Here is a 21,316-nt window from a genome sequence, read left to right on the forward strand (position 1 = left end):
CCGGCTACTGCCATCCCTTTAATTGAGTGAGTTACTCACCTAGCCTGAAAACCTTGGTTTTCTGTTAGCCTTGCTTGTTTTGAAGTATGGTGTATGTAGGCTGACTGCAGGTGAAACATGGGCAAGTTGCTGATTGCTTGGCAAAATGGAATGTGCTCAGAGGAGGAGCGCTGACTCTTGGTATCTCCTGTTGCAGGAAAAGATGAAAGGCAAGAACAAGCTGGTGCCTCGCCTGCTGGGCATCACCAAGGACTCAGTGATGCGTGTGGACGAGAAGACCAAGGAAGTGCTGCAGGAGTGGCCCCTCACCACGGTCAAGCGCTGGGCAGCCTCACCCAAGAGCTTCACACTGGTAGGGACTGCCAGAGGCAGTGAGAGGACTGGGGGGCCCCTGGCTGAGAGCATGGGGGCAGGAGCAAGACTGGATCCCAGCTCACTGAGCTTCTCAGGTCCCAGGGAGCCATTGTGGAGGGGAGAAAATGGTGCCGGTCCATGAGCAGAAAAATGAGAGAGGTGACTGTGGGCCTGGGTTTCCTTGGATACCACCGCCTCCCTGGTGCCCTACCGAAGTCTGCCTCTCGTTCATTAGCTAGGAAAAGCCACTCACCAGGAGCCTTCTCAGTTCTGTGTTCCTGAGAAGGCCACACCCGGGCCCCTGTTCACCTTCATTCGTTGTGGACGCTCCTGCCAGTTGTTGTATCTTCCTAAGGAGCATTTTCCAGCCTGCCTAGAAAGAGCATAGTACAGAGAGGGAAGGACATGGACTTGAGGGTGGTGTAAGAAACCCCAGTTTGTCATTTCCCAGCTCTGTGACCTTGTTCAAGTTACCACTCCTCTCTGAGCCTTCACTTCCTCTGCCATAAAATGGGGATGATGCACCCATTTCTCAGAGTTCCTAGGAATAAGTAGGAAGATGGTGCTGAAAGACTTAGTGTGAAATTCATGGAGAATATGTGCTTGTTCCAGGCCTTCAGACCTCTGGATACCTCCTCCCCACGTGACAGTTTGCAGTCAGTAGCTACAACTGTGGAGCCTTCCGTGGCCATATTTATAAGTGAAAATTGATAGGGCAGGTGTTTGTGTGGGCAAGTTGGATAATATGACTAATGAAAAAATTTTGAAATTTGTCCATTTCTTTATAACTCCTGAGTGTCTGAATACTTGAAATATGGGCTTATATTAAAGCAGTATCTTATAAAGGATAGATTTTATTTAAAAAAAAAAAAGGTATAAGGAAGGGGCTTGGGAGGAGTAATTAGATACCTAATTTGATTGAGGGGCTCATGCCAGGTGGAAGAATTCTTTAAAAATGTACCTCTTTCTTAACATAGTCAGTAACAGCTATACCTGCATGTCCAGTGGTGTTCATCCTCACCTTCCATTGTAGAAACTCAGGGATTATTTCTCAAACAGAAAAGTCAGAAAAAGCACAGAACATGTTTACATACTTGAAGAAATTGCTGGGGCCAGCACTGTGGCATAGCAGGTAAAGCCGCTGCCTCCAGTGCCGGCATCCCATATAGTCTCTGGTTTGAGTCCCTGATGCTCCACTTTTGATCCAGCTCTCTGCTATGGCTTGGGATAGCAGTAGAAGATGGCCCATGTCTTTGGGCCCCTGCACCTGCATGGGAAACCCAGAAGAAGCTCCTGGCTCCTAACTTCGGGTTGACCCAGCTCCGGTCATTGAGGCCATTTGGGAGTGAACCAGCAGATAAAAGACTTCTCTCTCTCTCTCTCTCTCTCTGCGCCTCTGCCTCTGCCTCTCTGTAACTCTCTGCCTTTCAAAATAGATAAATCAATCTTTTTTAAAATATTGCTATGACAATCGATAGTGATAACCTTTTGGGGTTTGGTAGAAAATGAAAGTAGAAATGAGAACAAGGGACCACTATGCTTTTTAACATGTCTTTTAATGCAATTGGCTTTTAGAAATAGGTTTAAGTAATACTGTATTTTAAAAAATTAACTTGAGGCTGGCGCCGCTGCTCACTAGGTTAATCCTCTGCCTATGGCGCCGGCACCCCAGGTTCTAGTCCCGGTTGGGGTGCCAGTTCTGTCCTGGTTGCTCCTCTTTCAGTCCAGCTCTCTGCTGTGGCCCGAGAGGGCCGTGGAGGATAGCCCAAGTGTTTGCATCCTGCACCCACATGGGAGACCAGGGGGAGGCGCCTGGCTCCTGGCTTCGGATCAGCTCAGTATGCCGGCCATAGCTGCCATTTGGTGGGTGAGCCAATGGAAAAGGAAGACCTTTCTCTCTTTCTCTCTCTCTCACTGTCTAATTCTGCCTGTCAAAAAATAAAATAAAATAAAAATAAAAAAATTAATTTGAAAACAGGAGTAGTTATGACAATCTCTAACTACCTCAAGAAAAAGAGAGAATGCATATCTATTTTTATGAAAATATAAAGTTGCTTGAATGTTATATAATATTTCTTTGCTTCCTACTCTTGTTCTTTATTTAATTTCCAAGTGTTGGAGATTTTTCTGTTGCCTGTTATTGATTTTACTTTGATTCCATTATAGTCAATTGTTTGGAGATTTCCCTGTTGTCTTTCTCCTACTCATTTTTAGTTTGATTCCATTATGGTCAGAGACCAGACTCTGTATGCTTCCAATTCTTTTAAAATATTACAGTTTGTTTTATGTCTCAGGATGTGATCATTCTTGGTCAGTGATCTATGAGTACTTGAGAACAATGTTTTTGTTTGTGGGGTTTTTTTGTTGTTTTTTGTTTTTGTTTTTGCTGTTTCGGGGTACAGTGGGTTCTGTACATGCTGGTTGGATCTCTTTTATAGTGTTGTTCCAGCCTCTGATTCTGTTACTTCTGGCTAGTAATTCTGTCACTTACTGAGAGTGAATTTCTGAACAATACAGATTTTTCTGCTTCTTCTTGGAGCTCTGTAGTTTTTACTTCATGCATTTTGAAGCTTTATTGTTTGATGCCTATACAATAAAGATTAGAATATCTTCTTAATGCATATAGAATATTCTTAATGATTCTTTATGGTTATATAGTGTTCTTTTGTCCTAGTCATTTTTTTTGCTCAAGTCTGCCTTATTTGTAAAAGGTATAGCCATTCATGCTTTTTAAAAATGTTTCTATTATGTATCTTTGCCCATTCTTTTACTTAACAGCTACATATACTGGTGAATTTGAAGTGACTTTCTTGTGGATAATAAGTTGGGTCACGTTATTTTTTTTTTTTAATTCATTCTGTCAGTCTCTGTCTTTCAGTTCTTATATATTATTTATATTTAAGCTAATTATTGATATGTTAGGGTTTGTGTCTATTTTATACTGATTTTTTTTTTTTCCTGCTTGCTCCCTGTACTTCCTGTTTTTCTTGCCTTCCTGGGGGTTATTTGACCATTCTGTTTAATCATCATGTTTTTGGACGTTACTGAGTGGTGTTCATAGTGTTTATTTTAGATGTTTCTGTATATATTTGAGATTGATTACAGCCAAGTTGTTCATGTTTTATTCCTTTAAGAAGGAAGGAAGGAAACTTACTTCCATTTAGGCCTCTTTACACTCCCCACCTTTTGACAAAATGAAGTTGTTTATTTATTTTTTTTAAAGATTTATTTATTTTACTTGAAAGTCAGAGAGGAGAGGCAGAAGGTGGGGGGGGGGTCTTCCATCTGATGGTTCACTCCCCAACTGGCTGTAATGGCCAGAACTGCGCTGATCCAAAGCCAGGAGCCAGGAGCTTCCTCCGGGTCTCCCACATGGGTGCAGGGGCCCAAGGACTTGGGCCATCTTCCGCTGCTTTCCCAGGCCACAGCAGAGAGCTGGACAGGAAGTGGAGCAGCTGGGTCTCAAACCGGTGCCCATATGAGGGTCTGGCGCTTCAGGCCAGGGCATTAACCCACTGTGCCACAGTGCCAGCCCCTGAAGTCATTTAAATGTATCTTATCTACACACTATATTCCACATGGAATTGTGTTACAGCTTTTATTGCAAACATGACATACGATTAAAAAACTGATAAGGTCAAGGATAGTCTATTATGTTGACACCTATTTTTTAAAAAATTTATTTATTTATTTGCGGCCGGTGCCGTGGCTCAATAGGCTAATCCTCCGCCTGCAGCGCCAGCACACTGGGTTCTAGTCCCAGTGGTGGTGCCGGTTTCTGTCCCAGTTGCCCCTCTTCCAGGCCAGCTCTCTGCTGTGGCCCAGGAGTGCAGTGGAGGATGGCCCAAGTGTTTGGGCCCTGCACCCCATGGGAGACCAGGATAAGCACCTGGCTCCTGGCTCTGGATCAGCACGGTGCACTGGCCACAGCGGACATTGGGGGGTGAACCAACGGCAAAAAGGAAGACCTTTCTCTCTGTCTCTCTCTCTCTCTCACTGTCCACTCTTCCTGTCAAAAAAAAAATTATTTATTTATTTGGAAGAGTTAGCAGGAGAGATGGAGATCTTCCATCCACTGGTTCACTCCACAAATGACCACAACAACCTGGGCTAGGCCAGGCCAAAGCAAGGAATAGGAGCTTCTTACGGATTTCCCACGTGGGTGCAGGGTCCCAAGCACTTGGGCCATCTTGCACTGCTTTCCCAGGCCATTAGCAGAGAGGTGGATCAAAAGTGGAACAGCCAGAACTTGAACCAGTGCCCTTATGAGATGTCAGTGTCACAGGTGGCAGCTTTATCTGCTGTGCTACAGCACTGGCTCCTATATCTATTTTTTTCTATTCCATGTTGTTCTTTCTAAAGTTCCCATATTTGTTCTGTTCATCATTTTCTTTACATTTGAAGAGCCTCTGTTTACCATTTTTTAATAGAGAGGTCTGCAGTCACTAAGTTCTCCTAGTTTTCCTGCATGCGAGGAGGTTTTTATTTGTGCTCCTTCATGAAGAAAATTTTTACCTATATGACACTTGGGATTGATAATTCTTTTAGCACTTAATGCCAGGCCACTTTTGTCTTACTGCCTTGCTTTCAAGTGAGAAACTTGGCATCATTCAAGTTGGGGTTTGTTTATAGGGGATGCGTCATTTTCCTCTGCCTGCTTTTAAAATTGTTTACTTTTATTTGTAAGTTTCAAAATTCTTATTGTAGGCTTCTTAAGGTTTACTATATTTGCAGATCACTCATCTTCTTTAATTTGTAGGTTTATACCTTTTGTTGAGGAAGTTTTCAGCATTATTTCTTCAAAAACACTTTTTTGGCCTCACTTTGTTCTCCTTTCTGTAGTACTATTAGATCTTTCGTTTTTGTTCCTTGGATCCCTGAAGCTCTATTTGTTTGTAGTTTTTCAGTTTTTTTTTCTTAGTGTTCAGATTATTAACTAAATTCATCTGTTTCAAGTTTACTGAGTCTGTCTTCTGTCACCATTGCACTGCTATGTTGTCTATCCTGTTTGCTTTCTACTTTGGTTATTTCGATTTTCAGTTCTATAATTTCCATTTGGTTTTTAGTGATGACTCCTATTTTTTTTTTGAAAGCTTCTATTATTTTCCTATGTTCCAAGAGCATCTATAATTGACTGCTGGAACATTTTAATAATGGCTACCTTAAAGTCCTTATGAGATAATTCCAGTATCTGATTTATTTCACCGTTGGCACTAATTGATTGTCTTTTCTAATTCATCTTGTGGCCATCTTGGTTCTTGCTATGATTAGTGATTTATTTTTTCCTAGGCGTCTGGGTTATTAAGTTAGGAGACTCTTAATCTCACTTAAATGTTCTGTTTTGTCAGGCACCCATCTTGCTTAGTCTAGTGTTCTGTCCTGCTTTCATAGTCTTTAGTTAAAATGACAGTATCATTTGCTGAGCCCTTGCACCGCTGTTCTGGATTGTTTTGTGCCTCTGACACTGCTGGGGCTCCTGCTGAAGCCCTGTTGATTCTGTGAGGAGGGCGGAAGGCGCTTCCTGTGCCTCCTTCTCTTGCTGTGTGACTTCTGCTGCAGAAGGCAGAAGCCGCTGGGCTGGGCCTGCTTCTCTTTATGCCAGCAGGTGGGGGCAGGGAGACAAAGCTCCACTGTGGCTGCTTCTGCAAAGGAACCCGCTCACCTACCTGTGTGAGTGGTGGAGTGGAACCGGATCAGGCTCTGTTTCACTGCTTTGCAGCTGCAGGTGACCACATCTAGGGTTAGGACTCCCGACCAGGTCCCTGTTGGACTTTGCAGGTATTTCAAGAACTTCCTGCTGGGGATGCACCTGTCTTGGGGCTACATGGCATGTAAAAGAAAACCCAAGAACTCACCACATGGAGGTTCCTCGAGTCCTTAAGCCACCAACCAATAAACCTTCCTGGTTCTCAGATCCCTTTCCTGTTTCTTAAATTCTGGTGGCATTTGGAGGGGAGGAACTAAATTTTGGTGGCACTTGGAGGGGAAAACAGGGAAAAGTGAGTCTGTCATATTTTTCTAGAACTGGACCTTTTGGACTTAAAACAGCTGGAATATCTGTTGTGATTCTATTTCTCTCGATGCTATTTTATTTTTTTCCAGGATTTTGGGGAGTACCAGGAAAGCTATTATTCAGTGCAGACTACCGAGGGAGAGCAAATATCTCAGCTGATTGCTGGCTACATTGACATCATCCTCAAAAAGGTATTTGGTATTGATGTAGGTTGGAAAAGCAAGGCTGTTTCCTAAAAAGTCTTTTTAGAGGATGTGGGTACCTTGAAAAAAGTAGTATTTGAAATACTTGTTTCCGTAATTTAATCTTTGATATTAAGGTGGTTTGACTAAGAGGTGTTTGATTTTGAGATCCTATGAGAATTTTATAATTTGCTATAGCAATATTGCTATCAATTACTGCCAGATAATGATCGGTGGTGTGCCACTTAGCTAATGAATAAGTCCAGTAATCTTGCAGGATCTTCCTCTCCATGTTCACCCTTCTAGTCTGTAGACACCCAGATGAGGGACTAAACATTTCGCTGGCAGTTTTATTTACTTTTCCTTTCTGTCCAGATGTAATGCAATTATATGTCATAGTGGTGTACAGGAAAGGAATTCACTAAGGCTGTAAGATGGCAGTCCATTCAGTTAACTAAGTTCTTATAGAATATTGGTGTATTTTGACTTTTTATGTGGAAAACCTATACCCTAATAAAGACAGAAGACTTTATGTATCTATTAAATATTGCATTTTTTTCTGTTTTATTGTAAGGATTTGATACACTCATCACTTTTTAAATATCCTATACAAGGAATTTTGGGAAAACTTCCCCATGTTTTTGCCATGTCCTTTCAAAAGATCTTTTCAAAGGCTTTTGCATTGTCTTAAGAACAGCTCATTTGCATTTTTGTGTCTTGTTTTACCTCCAGAAACAAAGTAAAGATAGATTTGGACTAGAAGGCGATGAGGAATCAACTATGTTAGAAGAGTCTGTTTCCCCGAAGAAGTAAGTATCGCGTGTGCTGGAGAACTGCTTGGCTGGGTTTCCTCCTGGCAGCTCTGGGTCCTATCCTTTCATGGAGGGAGAAGATTGTGGGTGGTAAAGATAAGGCTCACCTCTCCAAGTGGGTCCTCAGACCAGCAGCAGTGTTGCCGGTGTTTTGGTTGGGTAGTTGAGGATTTCATGGGGAGAGAGCAAGGTGCGGTCTTCAACTCCATCTCTCAAGGCACTGGGTGTTGAGCATTTCTGATGTAAACCTCATGAATTGGGTCATTATGATAAAAAAAAAAGCTGGTGACTTTATTTCTCTTTGATTCTGGCCCTTTTTGGGAAAGGTACTGGAGGAGTTAATATCTGTGAAACATGTACTCAATGCCATGCTTGCTTTCCTAGCTTCGAGGCAGCAGGGGAGTGATTAAGGGCAAGACTCTGAGGACCAGCATAGTTGGGTTCCAATCTGGGGTCTGTGTTGTGCTCTGCCTGCCGCAGCTAATCTATAAAAGTGGGTGAAGACCATACTATCCTATGGATTTTGTTTTGTTGATTGAATTATTACTGAGAAAGTCCATAAAACAATGCTTGGCACATAGTATTTGATATCATCATCATCATTTAAAACTAGAACAGTCTTAAGTTAGCTCCATCTATGGGTTAGGAAACAGACTTATTAATACTAAATAACATCTAATAATTGATCCTTATTGGGAATCCAGTAATGGGCAGCCCTGTTCTGGTAGAGAAGTGTAGTAACTTTTCTTGTCTATGCTTTCCTGTGTGTATCCAATCTGCCAGCTCATTTGACTTCAAAGAAACTCCCTTTGCAAGAGGGAGGCCCAGTATTGCCCTGATTTGTGAATAAAGAAGCTAAAGCTCACGGAAACTGATTGAGATGCACAGATGAGGCAGAGCCAGGCTTAGCATTCAAATATTGTGATGCTTCCCATAGTGCACTACAGACATTTCTGGCATGTTCCAGTATATTGAACTTGCTTAGCTATAGTAGTTATTTCTTTAACATTTATACCCTTACAGCTACTCGTTAGAATTTGCTTCCTACACACCCTGAAGATACTTTTCCATAGTCTCCTATGGGTGAGAAATGAATGTTGGAAATGAATTTGATGTGATGATGCATTTCAAGTACTTGCTAGTCCCTAGCAAAACACCTTGTGTTGTTGGACTTACTAGTGACCGTTAGTGGAAATTAGTAAGCTAGTGCTTCCTGATGGTAAGCTGCTCACCCCAGAGGCTCCTGCAGCGCAGTGAGCATTGGAACCCAGAGTACTGGGACCTTCACCTGCCTGGGACCACGGCAAGCAGGAAGAACGGTCCGGAGTGGTCCCCATTACTAGACCTTCCGTTTCTTCTGCCTTTGCGGGAGATCTCAGAATGCAGCTGACATCTTGCTGGATCCCACAGACCCACCCTCCCTACCGTCAGTCTCTCTGCAGACTCGTGTTTCTCCACAGATGTCTGCTGTTTGGGATTTCACATGGCTCCGAGCCTCACCCTGAGCTATGGCACCTCGTCCTGATCTGTGATAGTCTGAGGGTTTGGGGACAGAGGCCCTTGCTCCTGGATGAAGCTGCACCCCACCCCATCCTCCTCCCTGACACACAGCTCCCTCCCCCACGCACAGCCAACCCACACTCTCCCTTGGGGCTGCCCACTAGGCTTCTGGTGATGTCCCACGCCCTGAATCTTCTTCCCTCCACATAGTCAAAGTTGCTTCCATTTAGTATTCAGTCTATGAAAATATCAATCAATAAAAGAATTAATTTTTTTGTTAGACACCTCGTATTTAGGTGAAGTCATCTGGAAAAGGTGCCGAAGTTGGTCACGTGGTCGAAGCTCCAGCGGCAAGGGAATGTCCTCCTCGGTCACAGCCCCCGTCCTGAGCCGGGAGAGGGAAGCTAAACTGCTAGAGTCCTGTTTCCGTTCATTTCCACCTTTATTATTCCACCTTTCTCCCTTAAAGCTCAGGGTCAAGAATCTGTGTCTCCAATGCCTAGGATATAACCTGGCATGAGCTAGGAGTTTGTTGAATGAATGTTCTTTCAGGTGCATTTTACCAAGTAAGAGATCCATGTATCCAGACTCTTCCCTTAAACCAAGGACATCATTATTGTAAGAATATATATATATATATATATATATATTCAGTGGCAGTGACCAAGCCATCTTTTCCTGCAGGTCCACCATCCTGCAGCAGCAGTTCAACCGGACCGGGAAGGCAGAGCACGGCTCGGTGGCACTGCCGGCCGTGATGCGCTCCGGCTCCAGCGGGCCTGAGACCTTCAACATCGGCAGCATGCCCTCGCCGCAGCAGCAGGTCATGGTTGGGCAGATGCATCGGGGCCACATGCCGCCGCTGGTGAGGCTTCTGATGCTCGTCCACCACGTGTTAGTGTGCTGCTCGGGCGTGCAGGCATGCACTAGCACCGTGACAGCTTGTAGGGGAGCTCTCGGTCACTCCCACCGAGCCATGCTGTCAGACTTGCTGCTTTTTAATTGCATGACTCTGATCACTGCCTGCCCTGGATCAGAGGATTCCTCTATGGCTGGAGCATGGGACACCTCTCAGTGTGACTTGTGGTGGAAGGATTGACCCCTGCCCCTCTGGCTTAGCAGTCTCAAGCTTGCCTAACTCAAATCCCCCTCGGAGAGTCTGAGAAAGAGACTGGGTCTGCAGTAGTCCTGACGTTTTGGCGAAGGGGTTGTTGATTCTTCATGGTGTTGATCTGTCCCACTAAGCGTCCCCCCTTGGGAATCCCATGCTCTTGGGAGTATTTTGAAACCTCTAGGACTCAAAGCTTAGAAATAATTTGTTCCAAAGCTTGCTGTCTGTTGACTTGGGTGGGATCCTTAAGTATTTAGCAGAAGCATGCTCATTAACTCCCACATGTCCTTGTGCATGAAATCTTTTGTCCTCACTACTCCAGGACTGAATCGCCCCAGTTACCCTGCACAGACCCTTCCGAGCCTCCTTCTCAGCTAATTACGCTCTCCACACTTGTCTGATTAGAACGCCTCTTGCAATCACCCTCCTCTTGCATTCTATTAATACAATGCCATGTCTATTTCTGGCCCCTGGGTTGAAATGGGAGGAGGTCCAGGTACTGATTGAGCTGAATGCTGGACTGCTGTGTCTTGAGCTCGGGTTGAGTTGGGATTTGCCATGCATGGAGGGCCAGGGCGGTCCCGGGAGTGTGAGTGTGACCGCCTCATGTTCTTCCACCTTCGCAGACCTCCGCCCAGCAGGCCCTGATGGGCACCATCAACACAAGCATGCACGCCGTCCAGCAGGCCCAAGATGACCTCGGAGAGCTCGACGCACTGCCACCTCTCGGCCAGGATATGGTAAGTCTCGTCCCTCCGTTTTCATTGCGTGTCTCAGCCCTGGCGGAAAACAGAGTTAGGCACTCAGTCTCAGCTAAGTGGATCCCCACCTCCAGCAAGGTGAAGGGGAAACTCATCTGTTTTCCAAGATACTGAGTGCTCGTCTGTCAGTTGTACCTGCAGAAAGAGAGACGATTAGGGTGCTACTGCCATGGGCAGTGTCTCACGGGGGCTGACAACTTGGACTGGAGAATCTCAGAATCTGAGGTCACTTCCCAGCTCCATTGTCACTGGCTGTGTGAGCCTGGACACCTTACCCTCTCGAAGCTTCTGCTTTGTCGTCCATCGCAAGGGCTGTGGGCTGTTCTAATCCTGTGTAGCATCCTTAGCACAGCACCTAGCATTTACTAAAGAGCTCAATAAGCACAAGCTGTTCTATTACTTTTGTCACTATCAGTGATTCTTAGACTTTAGCCTGCACCCGAGTCACCTGCTGGACATAGTGAGACTCACACTGCTGGGCCCTATCCCCATTCTTGCTGACTTAGTGGGTTTGGGGTGGGGTCTGAGGAGGTGCATTTGCAGCAGGCAACAGGAGAGGCTGGGGCCCAAACTTAGAGAACCACTGGGTGAGTGTTGTTGGCACTCTTCCACGGGGCAGGGGAAGTGGCCCAGAGACTTCCTTGTAGCCGCTGCTGCTTGAAATCATCTTATGCCTCACCGCTCAAAGTGTGGTCTCTGGGCCAGCAGCACGGGCAGTACCTAGCATCCTGTGGGAGGTACAGAACCGCAGACCTTATCCAGACGACTGAATCAGAGTCTGCGGTGTAGCCAAGTCCCAGCTCCATTGTTTGAGAAGCACTGGCTAGCACAGTCGTTGTTGTCCTTGCTTTGCACACCAGACTCCCCTGGGGAGCTTCACAGACAAAGCCTAAGGCCCAGATCAAATAAATAGGGGGGAGAGGGTCAACCCGTGTTTTTTATTCTCCCCAGGAGAGTCTAATGAGTAATCAGCAAATCACTGCTATAGGACTATCACAGAGGTCGAGAGCTGAGATACGAACGTGTAACCTCATCTTGTGCAGGCAGGACAGCCTCCCTCCAAGTCCCCCTGGATGCTATGTTTATTTGCAAGCTCTGGAGCACAGAAGTTGCTGTTGCTTCCAGGTCCCTGAAATCATTCAACCTTGGGCTTTAGGGAACTTCACAGTGGAAATATAGGATAAACTCCCAGAACCAAACTGTTAGACAGTTACAGAATGTTTGGATTTAATATTCCTATTTTACAAATTTTCAGAGAATTAGAATGCAATAAAATATGTTAGCACTAGACACATCCTGGATCTGGACCTCTGTTTGGAGATATTTGAGGAAGCAGCGCCCCAGCATGGGGTCATCATCATTAGTGTGAGTAGTGTCTGAGTAGCAACCTCCTGTAATGCCACAGAATAGAGGATTTGCTATTTATAGGTTCAAAGAAACAAAGTATAAAAGCTGGAAAGGTTTTCTGAAACAGTAGAGTTCCTGCAGTGGAAGATAGGTAAACTATAGGACCTGGGTAGAATTTGTCCAAGTTAGTAAGTGGTAGAGCTGAATCCAGAACACGGGGCCTGGCCTGTTGCCCAGTCTTGCCAGGAAAGGGACCTCATGGCCATGAGCATGGTGCCTCATCATGTTGAGGGTGGTTCTTGTTGAGAACAGAAGACATTTCCTGCATTGATGAGAGCCTTTGTGAGCCAAAGCACCCTACTTGTAACCCAGCCCCCTGAAACACAAGCTGAAAATAAATAGCAACTGGTAATGTTAATCTGCAGCGTGATTACTGTGGGACGTGGATATTTTTCCACCTTGTCATTCTTTTTCAATTGAGATTACTATACAGAGCTATTTACAATTTTTTTCTTTTTTTACCTATGATCTTAAAAGCTGAACATAATAGTAATTAGGATAAGTCCCAGCGAGAATTTGCATGCCCAGCACCTTCTCTGATTAATGAGCCTGAGGCCTGTTAAGGATATTGTTTCAGATGACTCAGGGGCCCCTGGAGTGCCTGATCCGTAAGAGGAGTGCAGCCAAAATGCTGGTGGTGCTTTGTGGCTCTCCGTCTCTGGGCTCCCGGGGAATTGTGAGCTGTGCTGGCGTCATGCTCGTGTCTGGCTTTGCAGGCGTCAAGGGTATGGGTTCAGAATAAAGTCGACGAATCCAAACATGAAATCCATTCTCAAGTCGATGCTATCACAGCTGGAACGGCTTCGGTTGTTAACCTCACGGCGGGTAAGTCTCTTGGGGATTTGTGGTGCGTTGTGGTTTTGGAGGAAAAAATTACTCTTTGATTGAAACAACAGATTTTCCTATTATGAGAGGAGAGTATATTTTTAGGTACTCACAGTGTTCCAGGCATTTTCTCCTGATGACCCAGGAGAAATGTAAGGATTATCTCATTCATTTTAGTCTTTGTTATGCATCATCATTAAAATATTTATGCGGGCAGGCGTTTGGCCTAACAGCTCAGATACCAGTTAAGAAGTCCGCATCCCACATTAGAGTACCTGGGTTCAATTCCTGGCCCTGGCTTCCAACTGCAGCATCTCTCCGGGGTAGCAAATGATGGCGCAAGTATTTGAATCCCTGCCACCCACATGGGAGACCTGGATTGAGTTCCCAACTCCTAGCTCTGGCCCAGCTCCAGCCATTGTGGCCATTTGGGATGTGAACCAGTGATGGGAGTACTGTCTTTGCATCTCTCCCTCCCTCAAATAAAAACATTTTTTAAAGCTTTATTTATGTTTTAGAGAGGCAGAGAGAGAGAGAGAGAGAGAGAGAGAGAGAGAGAGAGAGAGAACTTCAATCCACAGCCCCAAATGGCTAGAGTTGGGCCAATCCAAAGCCAGGAGCCAGGAGCTTCTGAGTCTCCCATGCAGGTGCAGGGGCCCAAGCACTTGACCATCTTCTACTGCTTTCCCAGGCCATAGCAGAGAGCCGGATCAGAAGTGGAGCCCATATGGGATGCCAGCACTGGAGGTGATAGTTTCACCCGCTATGCTACAGCGCCAGCCTCAAATAAAAACATTAAAAAAAAACAACAAAATTATTCTTAAATTCGCTCTTCTCATTGTTGGTCCATATTCTGGACATACGTGTGTCCTGTGAGGCACGTGAGAGCTTCTGGTCTGGCCATGGCTGTGAATGAGCAGATCGTCCCGTGTGCCTTTGCCTTGTCTGGCAGCACCAGCCTCTGCCATGGCATGGCTCTGTGCCTTGCACTGTCGAGTAAGAACCAGGAGATGTGGTTGCAGCCTAACAGTGTTTCAGGAGCTAAGTTGGCCCCTGCTCACAGCGCCCCCATGAAAGGGGTCAAGAGCTGCTGAGGCCTCCTTTGGAATTTTAAAGGTGCTCATGCTCCGTGTTTCAATGTGTGTGGCTTACAGGTGAAAGGAACTTTTTTGTTTCTTCATTTAATTTGAGAAACAGCTCTGACCTGCTGGTTCATGCCTCAAATGCCCCTAATGGCCCCCAGTTACAACCACAGTCAGGATCTGGAAACTTAATCCAGGTATATCAAATGGGTGGTGGGAATCCAATTTCTTGAGCAATCTCTGCTGCCTTCCAGGGTCTGCATTAATAGGAGGCTGGAGTAGGGAGCTGGAACCGAGAATCCAACCCAAGTGCTCAGACGTGGGACTGTGGCATCTTAATTGGTGTCTTAACCACTAGGCCCAGCACCCATGCAGGACCTTTTCAAGTGCAGACAGTGTAGTTCCGTCACTGTGCTCCTGCAGGCTTTGGGGTCTGATTCCTGCAGTGGGTGAGGAACCACTGTGAAAATTCTCACCAGGACCAACCCAGCCTGTTCTCACCCTTCCCCTTCCTGCTTTGATGGTGATGGGTCCTTCTCTGTCCCAGGTGACCCCGCAGACACTGACTACACAGCTGTGGGGTGTGCGATCACTACTATTTCTTCCAACCTGACCGAGATGTCCAAGGGCGTGAAGCTGTTGGCCGCCCTCATGGACGACGAGGTGGGCAGCGGGGAGGACCTCCTGCGAGCAGCGAGGACCCTTGCTGGGGCAGTGTCCGACTTGCTGAAGGCTGTGCAGCCGACTTCTGGAGAGGTGAGCCCTAGGGGCAAGTGCTGACTCAGGTTCTAATGAGACAGGTGTATCCTTTGGAAGAAGCATGGAGGGCCATTGCTTCCTGGGCTGTTTCTTCCATCTTCATGGGGCATGTTACTGTGTAGTAGTTTGGAGTTATCGAAATGGACATGAAGCTCTTGTTTAACCTTTGGGATTCATTGAGTGCAGGGCTGCTGCATCACTGAGATGCAGTCCCGAAAACTAAAGCCACATGGTGCATGTACCTTTGCACTGTAGTTTCCCTGGAGTGTCTCACCTTTTTACCACCTGAAAGAGGCTTTGTAATTAATTAATTTCAAACCCATCCACCTGTTGCTGATTTATGAGCCAGGGGGTGTTTGCCTGCACAAATTTCGCCAGGAAGGTTGTATCTCCTACCTGGTCAACAGCTTGAGAGTCTCGTTTACTGCAAGAGGAGCTAATCGTGGGGGACTCTTCTTCTGCCACGGTCCATGAGGCTGCAGGGGGAATGCGTTCTCTCTCCAGCCGAGTTGTGTTCTGTGTTCATAGCCCCGGCAGACAGTCTTAACGGCAGCTGGAAGCATCGGACAAGCCAGTGGGGACCTTCTGAGGCAGATCGGAGAGAATGAGACTGACGAGCGGTTCCAGGTAAGATACTCAGAGCTTCACCATCCAGTGATAGTTGAGAACTGGGTCCGAAGAATAACGGGAAACAAACCAAATCTTGCTTGAGCTATCAATTGAAAGATTGAGGTGGATTATCCTGAAAGTGAGGTCTTTTTCTGTACATGTTTTTTAGAAATCCCAATTTTTTAAGAGAAGCCTCCTTTTTCTTCCACCTTACATCATCATTGGAAAGCACTTATTTCACCCTGCTGATTGTGCATCAGTAGATCAAGCGTTCTTTTCACACAAAAGTGGAGAAAGTTGTGACTTAAGTCCCCTTGCCTACACCACCCAGACTCCGCAGGCATCAACCCTGGCCAGTCTGGTTTTATCTCTTTAGCATTGGTTTTTAACAGCATCATCCTTGGATCCTCTTATAAGCCTGGAAATGTGTGTACTCCTATACACACAGCCTCCCATGCACAGTGTAGGCGTTCCTTTGTTTTCAGAGATGATCCTAGGCTCTGTGTCCGTATCCAAAAAACCACAAGCTTGCTGGAGATGCTTCCTCTGTGGCCTCTCTTTTGCAGTTCAGGGACATGTGCTGCAGGTGCTCTGCTGAACAGCTGTAGCCACCATCAGCATTGCCAGGCCGCGACTCAGACGCGATCTCAGCTTGTCTGCCTCTCTCAGCCCCCAGACCCAGGTGCAGGGGCTGGATTGAGGTGGTTCTAGCCAAGATAAGCTGTCATCTCACGTCCTTTTAAGTCTGTAATTCTATAAGTAATTATGTAAATGCATCTATGCTGAGTGTGGCAGCTCTAGTCCAGGTCCCCTTTTCCAAATCCTGCATCACATTCACTGTTGAGGAAATCTGTTGGCTGAGTTTCACTGGCCTTTACTTTAAAAAAAAAAAAAAGATTTATTTTATTTATTTGACAGTTACAGAGAGAGGTAGACACAGAGAGGTCTTCTATCCACTGGTTCATTCCCCAAATGGCTGCAGTGGCCAGAGTTGAGCTGATCCAAAGCCAGGAGCCAGGAGTTTATTCCGGGTCTCCCTCATAGGTGCAGGGTTTGGGCCATCTTCTGCTGCTTTCCCATGGCCTTTACTTTTTAGTACTTTCTTACAAATCCTTAATTTTTATATGACATTGAAATATATAGTTAAATATCAGTTTAGAAAGACGAAACCAGAAAATTATAAGAACTAAGTCCAAAAAATGACAGTGTGCTTATTAACTCCCTGACAGCCCTCAGTACCTTTCTTCTGCCCTTTTGAGTGACTCCTGTGTGACTGCTTCATTTTGCCAATGATTCTATATAATATTTTGTGAAAAGAGCAAAAAGGTCACTTAGCTTTCCTCTCGCATTCAGATTTCGGGCTTCACAGTTTTGCCTGCTATTTTATTTAGAACTGCCAAAGTTCATCTCTCAACACAAGAAGTGGCACAATCAGATGTGATCACGTATGTGGGGAGACATGCAGCTTGCACTTCATCCACAGATAGGAGTGTACTTCAAAAAGTTATTGGAAAAATGGACTTAAAGAGTAAGTTTAGGGGCCGGCGCTGTGGCACACTGGGTTAATGCCCTGGCCTGAAGTGCTGGCATCCCATTTGGGTGCCGGTTCAAGTCCCGGCTGCTCCTCTTCTGATTCAGCTCTCCTCTATGGCCTGTGATAGCAGCAGAAGATGGCCCAAGTCCTTGGGCCCCTGCACCCGCATGGGAGACCTGGAAGAAGCTCCTGGTTCCTAGCTTCATATTGGCACAGCTCCGGCTGTTGCGGCCAACTGGGGAGTGAAACAGCGGATGGAAGACCTCTCTCTCTGTCTCTACCTCTCACTGTAACTCTGACTTTCAAATAAATAAAATAAATCTTAAAAAAAAATAAGTTTAGGGATCAGCCTTTGGCATAACAGTTAAGGCACTGCTTGAGACTCAGGCATTCCATTTCAGAGTGCCCGAGTTCCAGTCCTGCTCCTCTTCCAATTCCAGCTTTCTGCTAGTTCACACCCTGGGAGGCAGCTCAAGAAACTGGGTCCCAGGTACCCACCTGAGAGATCTGGAGGGAGTTCCCAGTTCGCAGCTTCCAGCTTCTGCTTGGTCAACATTGGCCACTGAGGAGTAAACCAGTGGATAGGAGCTTGCTATCCATCAGTTTGTCTATCTCTGTTCATCTCCCTGCCTCTCAAGTAAATAATTTTTAAGATAAATTTATTTTGTTGCAAATAGAATTTTGAAAGCCAGGTACTGATTTTCATAATGAACATATTCCATGAGCTTTTAAAGGACCCCCTCTTATCATATGCATAGATTTCAAAATTGTTGCACCAAAATAAGCTTATCTTTTAATACAATTATTCATGGACTTTTTGAATTACCAATATATTTACTTCTCCCTCACTTTCCACATAGCTGTGTCACTCTGGGCATAAGACTCATTTGTGTTCTACAGTGCACTGAGGCATTGGGTGCACACGCATTCGTGTCATGAGGCAGGGGTGAGTCCCCCTAAGAGGTGATCAGAGTGTTCCCGAAAGCCGTTATCACACTCAGATGGCCAGTGGTAACTACACCATCAGACCTGCAGACCATGCAAATCCTTGTATAACCCAGTAACCCCAAGCTAGTGTGTCACCCTGACTCTCTTCCAGGTCCCCTAACTGCCCTTGCCTTGACCTTTAATTTTTATGTTGGCCAGGTAATTCTTTATTTGAGGGAAAGGGTTTATTGGGGGAAACCTGACAGACCGGAAGGAAGGGGCGAAGGAGGAAAGAGAAGGATAGTGTAAGAAAGAGATCCAGAGAGAGATTGAGAGACAGAGAGAGGGAGAGCAATCAGGAGACAGGAAAAAAAGAGAGACACGTGGCTAGGAACAGGTCCTCTTAAAACTTTGCCAGGAGGCAAGCAGGGAAGTGGGAGCAGCGAATCCCATTAGGATGGGGATGGGGCTGACACTGGTGCTTGGGCCATGTGGCCACCTGGCTTCCAGCAATCGCGGCAGAGGCTAGAGCCCAGGATGGTGTCGTGGTATAGATCGCAGGCCAAATAATTCTTTGTAGACTGATACCTACTTAGGAGTTTGGTCCAGTTGAGATTCAGCTGCTGGTTTATTAGACTTCCTGATCTTACGTTGGTCAACTTACTTTCCGTGAAAAATACTGCTTCCCTCAAAATATTGAGGAGAAAGTTAAGATGTTATGCATCCTGTGTCCTTTGAGGCTTTCCCTTCTTGTCTTGAGCAGAGTTTTCAGTGACTGTGAAGGCAGCCTCTGCTACCTGGTGCGTGTTCCAGTTCCACCTGCTGGAGAAGCAGGTTCAGGGTGATGGTCCCGTGGAGTCTTGCTTACCAGCAAAAGGCTTGACTCCAACGTTTCCATCTGGGTTAGGCCTCCGGATGGAGACCAGGGCAGTGCAGTAATTTGTATCTTTCCTGGTCATGGGTAGCCCCTGGCTTAACTGACACTGGATCTCTTGCTCTGTTTTTCTGAATCTTGAGATCCTAGCTCAGAGCATCTCTTGGGTTCTCAATGTACCACATATTCCCAGAGTAAACAAAGATTGGTTTTACATGGGCTACATAATGCTGGTCTTATTGCCAAGTTTCACAAAGGCCTTGTCAGCAACTGTAGCCCTCTGGAGTATCATGTTTTTGTTTTTGTTTGTTTAGCTGTATTTTTTGGATGAAATTAATCGAAACAGAATTTCTTTGAATGGTTCTAACAAAACCCTTTAGAACAATGATGATTCTATATAACCAAATCCTGGTCCCTTTGTGAAAAGATGGATTCATAGCAAGTGAGGGAGAATCTTTTTGACCCTGACATTCAAACTGTGTTTTCCCTGAGCACTGAGATGGGGGTCTAAGGCCTGGAACTCTGCAGGCTATAATGGGAGCAATGCCCAAAACGATGTGGCAGATGGAGGCCTTGTCAGCTGTCAGCACCACCAGCTTTACTTTTAACTTGGGTGTCCAGGAACCATCACAGATCTAAAAACTGGACTAAACTGTTCCCTGAAGACTGCTTGGGTTTTGTGTAATTAAAAATGAGCTTACTTAGTGGATTCTTGGGTTTCTGATTTGCCTGGATTGCATATACTCTTTGTGTGAAATTGTACAGTCTGAACGCTTTTTCCATTATGTCTTCAAATTAGATACCTCCTTGTAAGGACTTAAAGCACCCTTTGTGTTTAGAATCCAAAGTGCTTTTTATTATCTGATGAATTAATAAAGACTAGCAACAACAGTTCCTGTGGAGGAAAAGCCTTAACCTGTTTGTTCAAAATAAAGATGGCTTGGATGTGTGGGAAGGCATTTCCAAATCAAATCAACCTCTCAGTGTGAAAAGCAAAGAAGGCAGGAAAATGCTGCAGTGGTGGTTCTCAGGTCAAGCAGAGGGGTGACGAGTCTGGCTGGCTAAATTAAAGGGTGCACCGCCCTGCAAACAGCGCGCCTTTTCAGGGACTTGGAGCATGCCCTGATCTTTGAAGACACAGAGCTCCTTACATCTTCAGTCAGATTGTCTTGTAGCTAGTTTGTTTATGTAGGGTCCCTTTTCACTTTCCATTATGGTTTAATTCCTCTCCAGAATGCTGAGATTAACTTAGTATCCTGTGGTTCTGGAGCTGTCAGTGTTGGGGTTGGCTATTTGTCTGTGCCCGTCCAACGTTGCCCTCTGGAGGCAGCAATGGGCCTGACTTTCTGGTGATAACTTGGATCCTTGTAGAAAGGAGAAAATCCAAAGATAAATTTGTGAGTCACAGTGGAGCAAGATGACTTGAAGGCCATGAATCATAGCCTTACAGCATGTGGTGTTTGTGGCTCCTGGCTGTATTTCCTTTCTTTTTTTTTTTTTTTTTAATAAAAGATTTATTTATTTGAGTCAGAGAGAGACAGAGAGAAATCTTGCATCCACTGGTTCATTCCCCCCCAAAATGATCACAATGGCCAGAGCTGGGCCAATCCAAAGCCAGGAGTGTCTTCCAGTCTCCTACCTGGGTACAGGGGCCCAAGCACTTGGATCATCCTCCAGTGCTTTCCCAGACACATTAGCAGGGAGATGGATCACAAGTGGAGCAGTCAGGACTCAAACTGGCACCCATATGGGATGCTGGCCCTTTAGACAGTGGCTTTACGTAGGCCAGAGCACCAGCCCCATCTGGTTGTGTTTTCAACTTCAGCTGATCCGCCCCATCGACCACAGACTCGGGAGACATGGCTAAGACTAGGTGTTGGTCAACTTCATGAATACGCATTGGTGGTTAGAATAAAAAGCCTCCCCTCAAAGTATCCTATTTTTTATTCCAACCTATGCTGCTTAATGGATGTGTAAGAGATTATATCATTAGGATGCAAGTCACCTTCCTTAATTATCTCTAAGGACAAGCTGACATTTCACACAATGAGTGAAAGAAATATTCCACAGTGCCAAAGGAAAAAGATCAAATGGAATTTTAATAAAACGTTTAGGTGGATGATACATTTCATTTTCAGGCTGTGAGGGATGATTAAGAAACACTAAGTGAATAGTCTTTGATTCCCTTCCCTTAGGATGTTTTAATGAGCTTGGCCAAGGCCGTTGCCAACGCTGCCGCCATGTTGGTGCTGAAGGCTAAGAATGTTGCCCAGGTGGCCGAAGACACCGTCCTGCAGAACAGGGTGATTGCTGCTGCCACTCAATGCGCCCTTTCCACCTCGCAGCTTGTGGCGTGTGCCAAGGTAAGCCAGCTGGCACCCCAGCCCTCTCTGCCAGGTGTCACACGCTCTTGGGCGGCTGTAGTCATTCGGCAGGAGCAGGGGCAGAATTCGCTAAAGTAGCCTGGGACTTAGAGCTTGCTGCAGGTGCCTTCTTTGAGGTGACATAATGGGATTTTAGCCTAAACTGTCTAATTCTGCTTTTATCCTTTGTTCTTTGCTCAAGT

General features: G+C 45.6%; 1 protein-coding gene across 5 annotated transcripts in view; it reads left to right on the forward strand.

Annotated features, from left to right (window-relative positions):
- TLN2 (talin 2) overlaps nt 1–21,316 on the forward strand; it is a 481,872-nt gene that overhangs the window by 318,091 nt on the left and 142,465 nt on the right. For all 5 annotated transcript variants that reach the window (XM_062206051.1, XM_062206049.1, XM_062206053.1 and 2 more), the window contains 9 exons: nt 197–352; nt 6,457–6,558; nt 7,282–7,358; nt 9,546–9,726; nt 10,599–10,712; nt 12,857–12,965; nt 14,595–14,803; nt 15,335–15,433; nt 20,946–21,113. In XM_062206051.1, coding sequence (XP_062062035.1) covers nt 197–352; nt 6,457–6,558; nt 7,282–7,358; nt 9,546–9,726; nt 10,599–10,712; nt 12,857–12,965; nt 14,595–14,803; nt 15,335–15,433; nt 20,946–21,113 — 1,215 coding nt within the window. The remainder of the gene's footprint in view (nt 1–196; nt 353–6,456; nt 6,559–7,281; nt 7,359–9,545; nt 9,727–10,598; nt 10,713–12,856; nt 12,966–14,594; nt 14,804–15,334; nt 15,434–20,945; nt 21,114–21,316) is intronic.

This window comes from Lepus europaeus, chromosome 11 (assembly GCF_033115175.1).
Source record: "Lepus europaeus isolate LE1 chromosome 11, mLepTim1.pri, whole genome shotgun sequence".
Classification (NCBI taxonomy): Eukaryota; Metazoa; Chordata; class Mammalia; order Lagomorpha; family Leporidae; genus Lepus; species Lepus europaeus.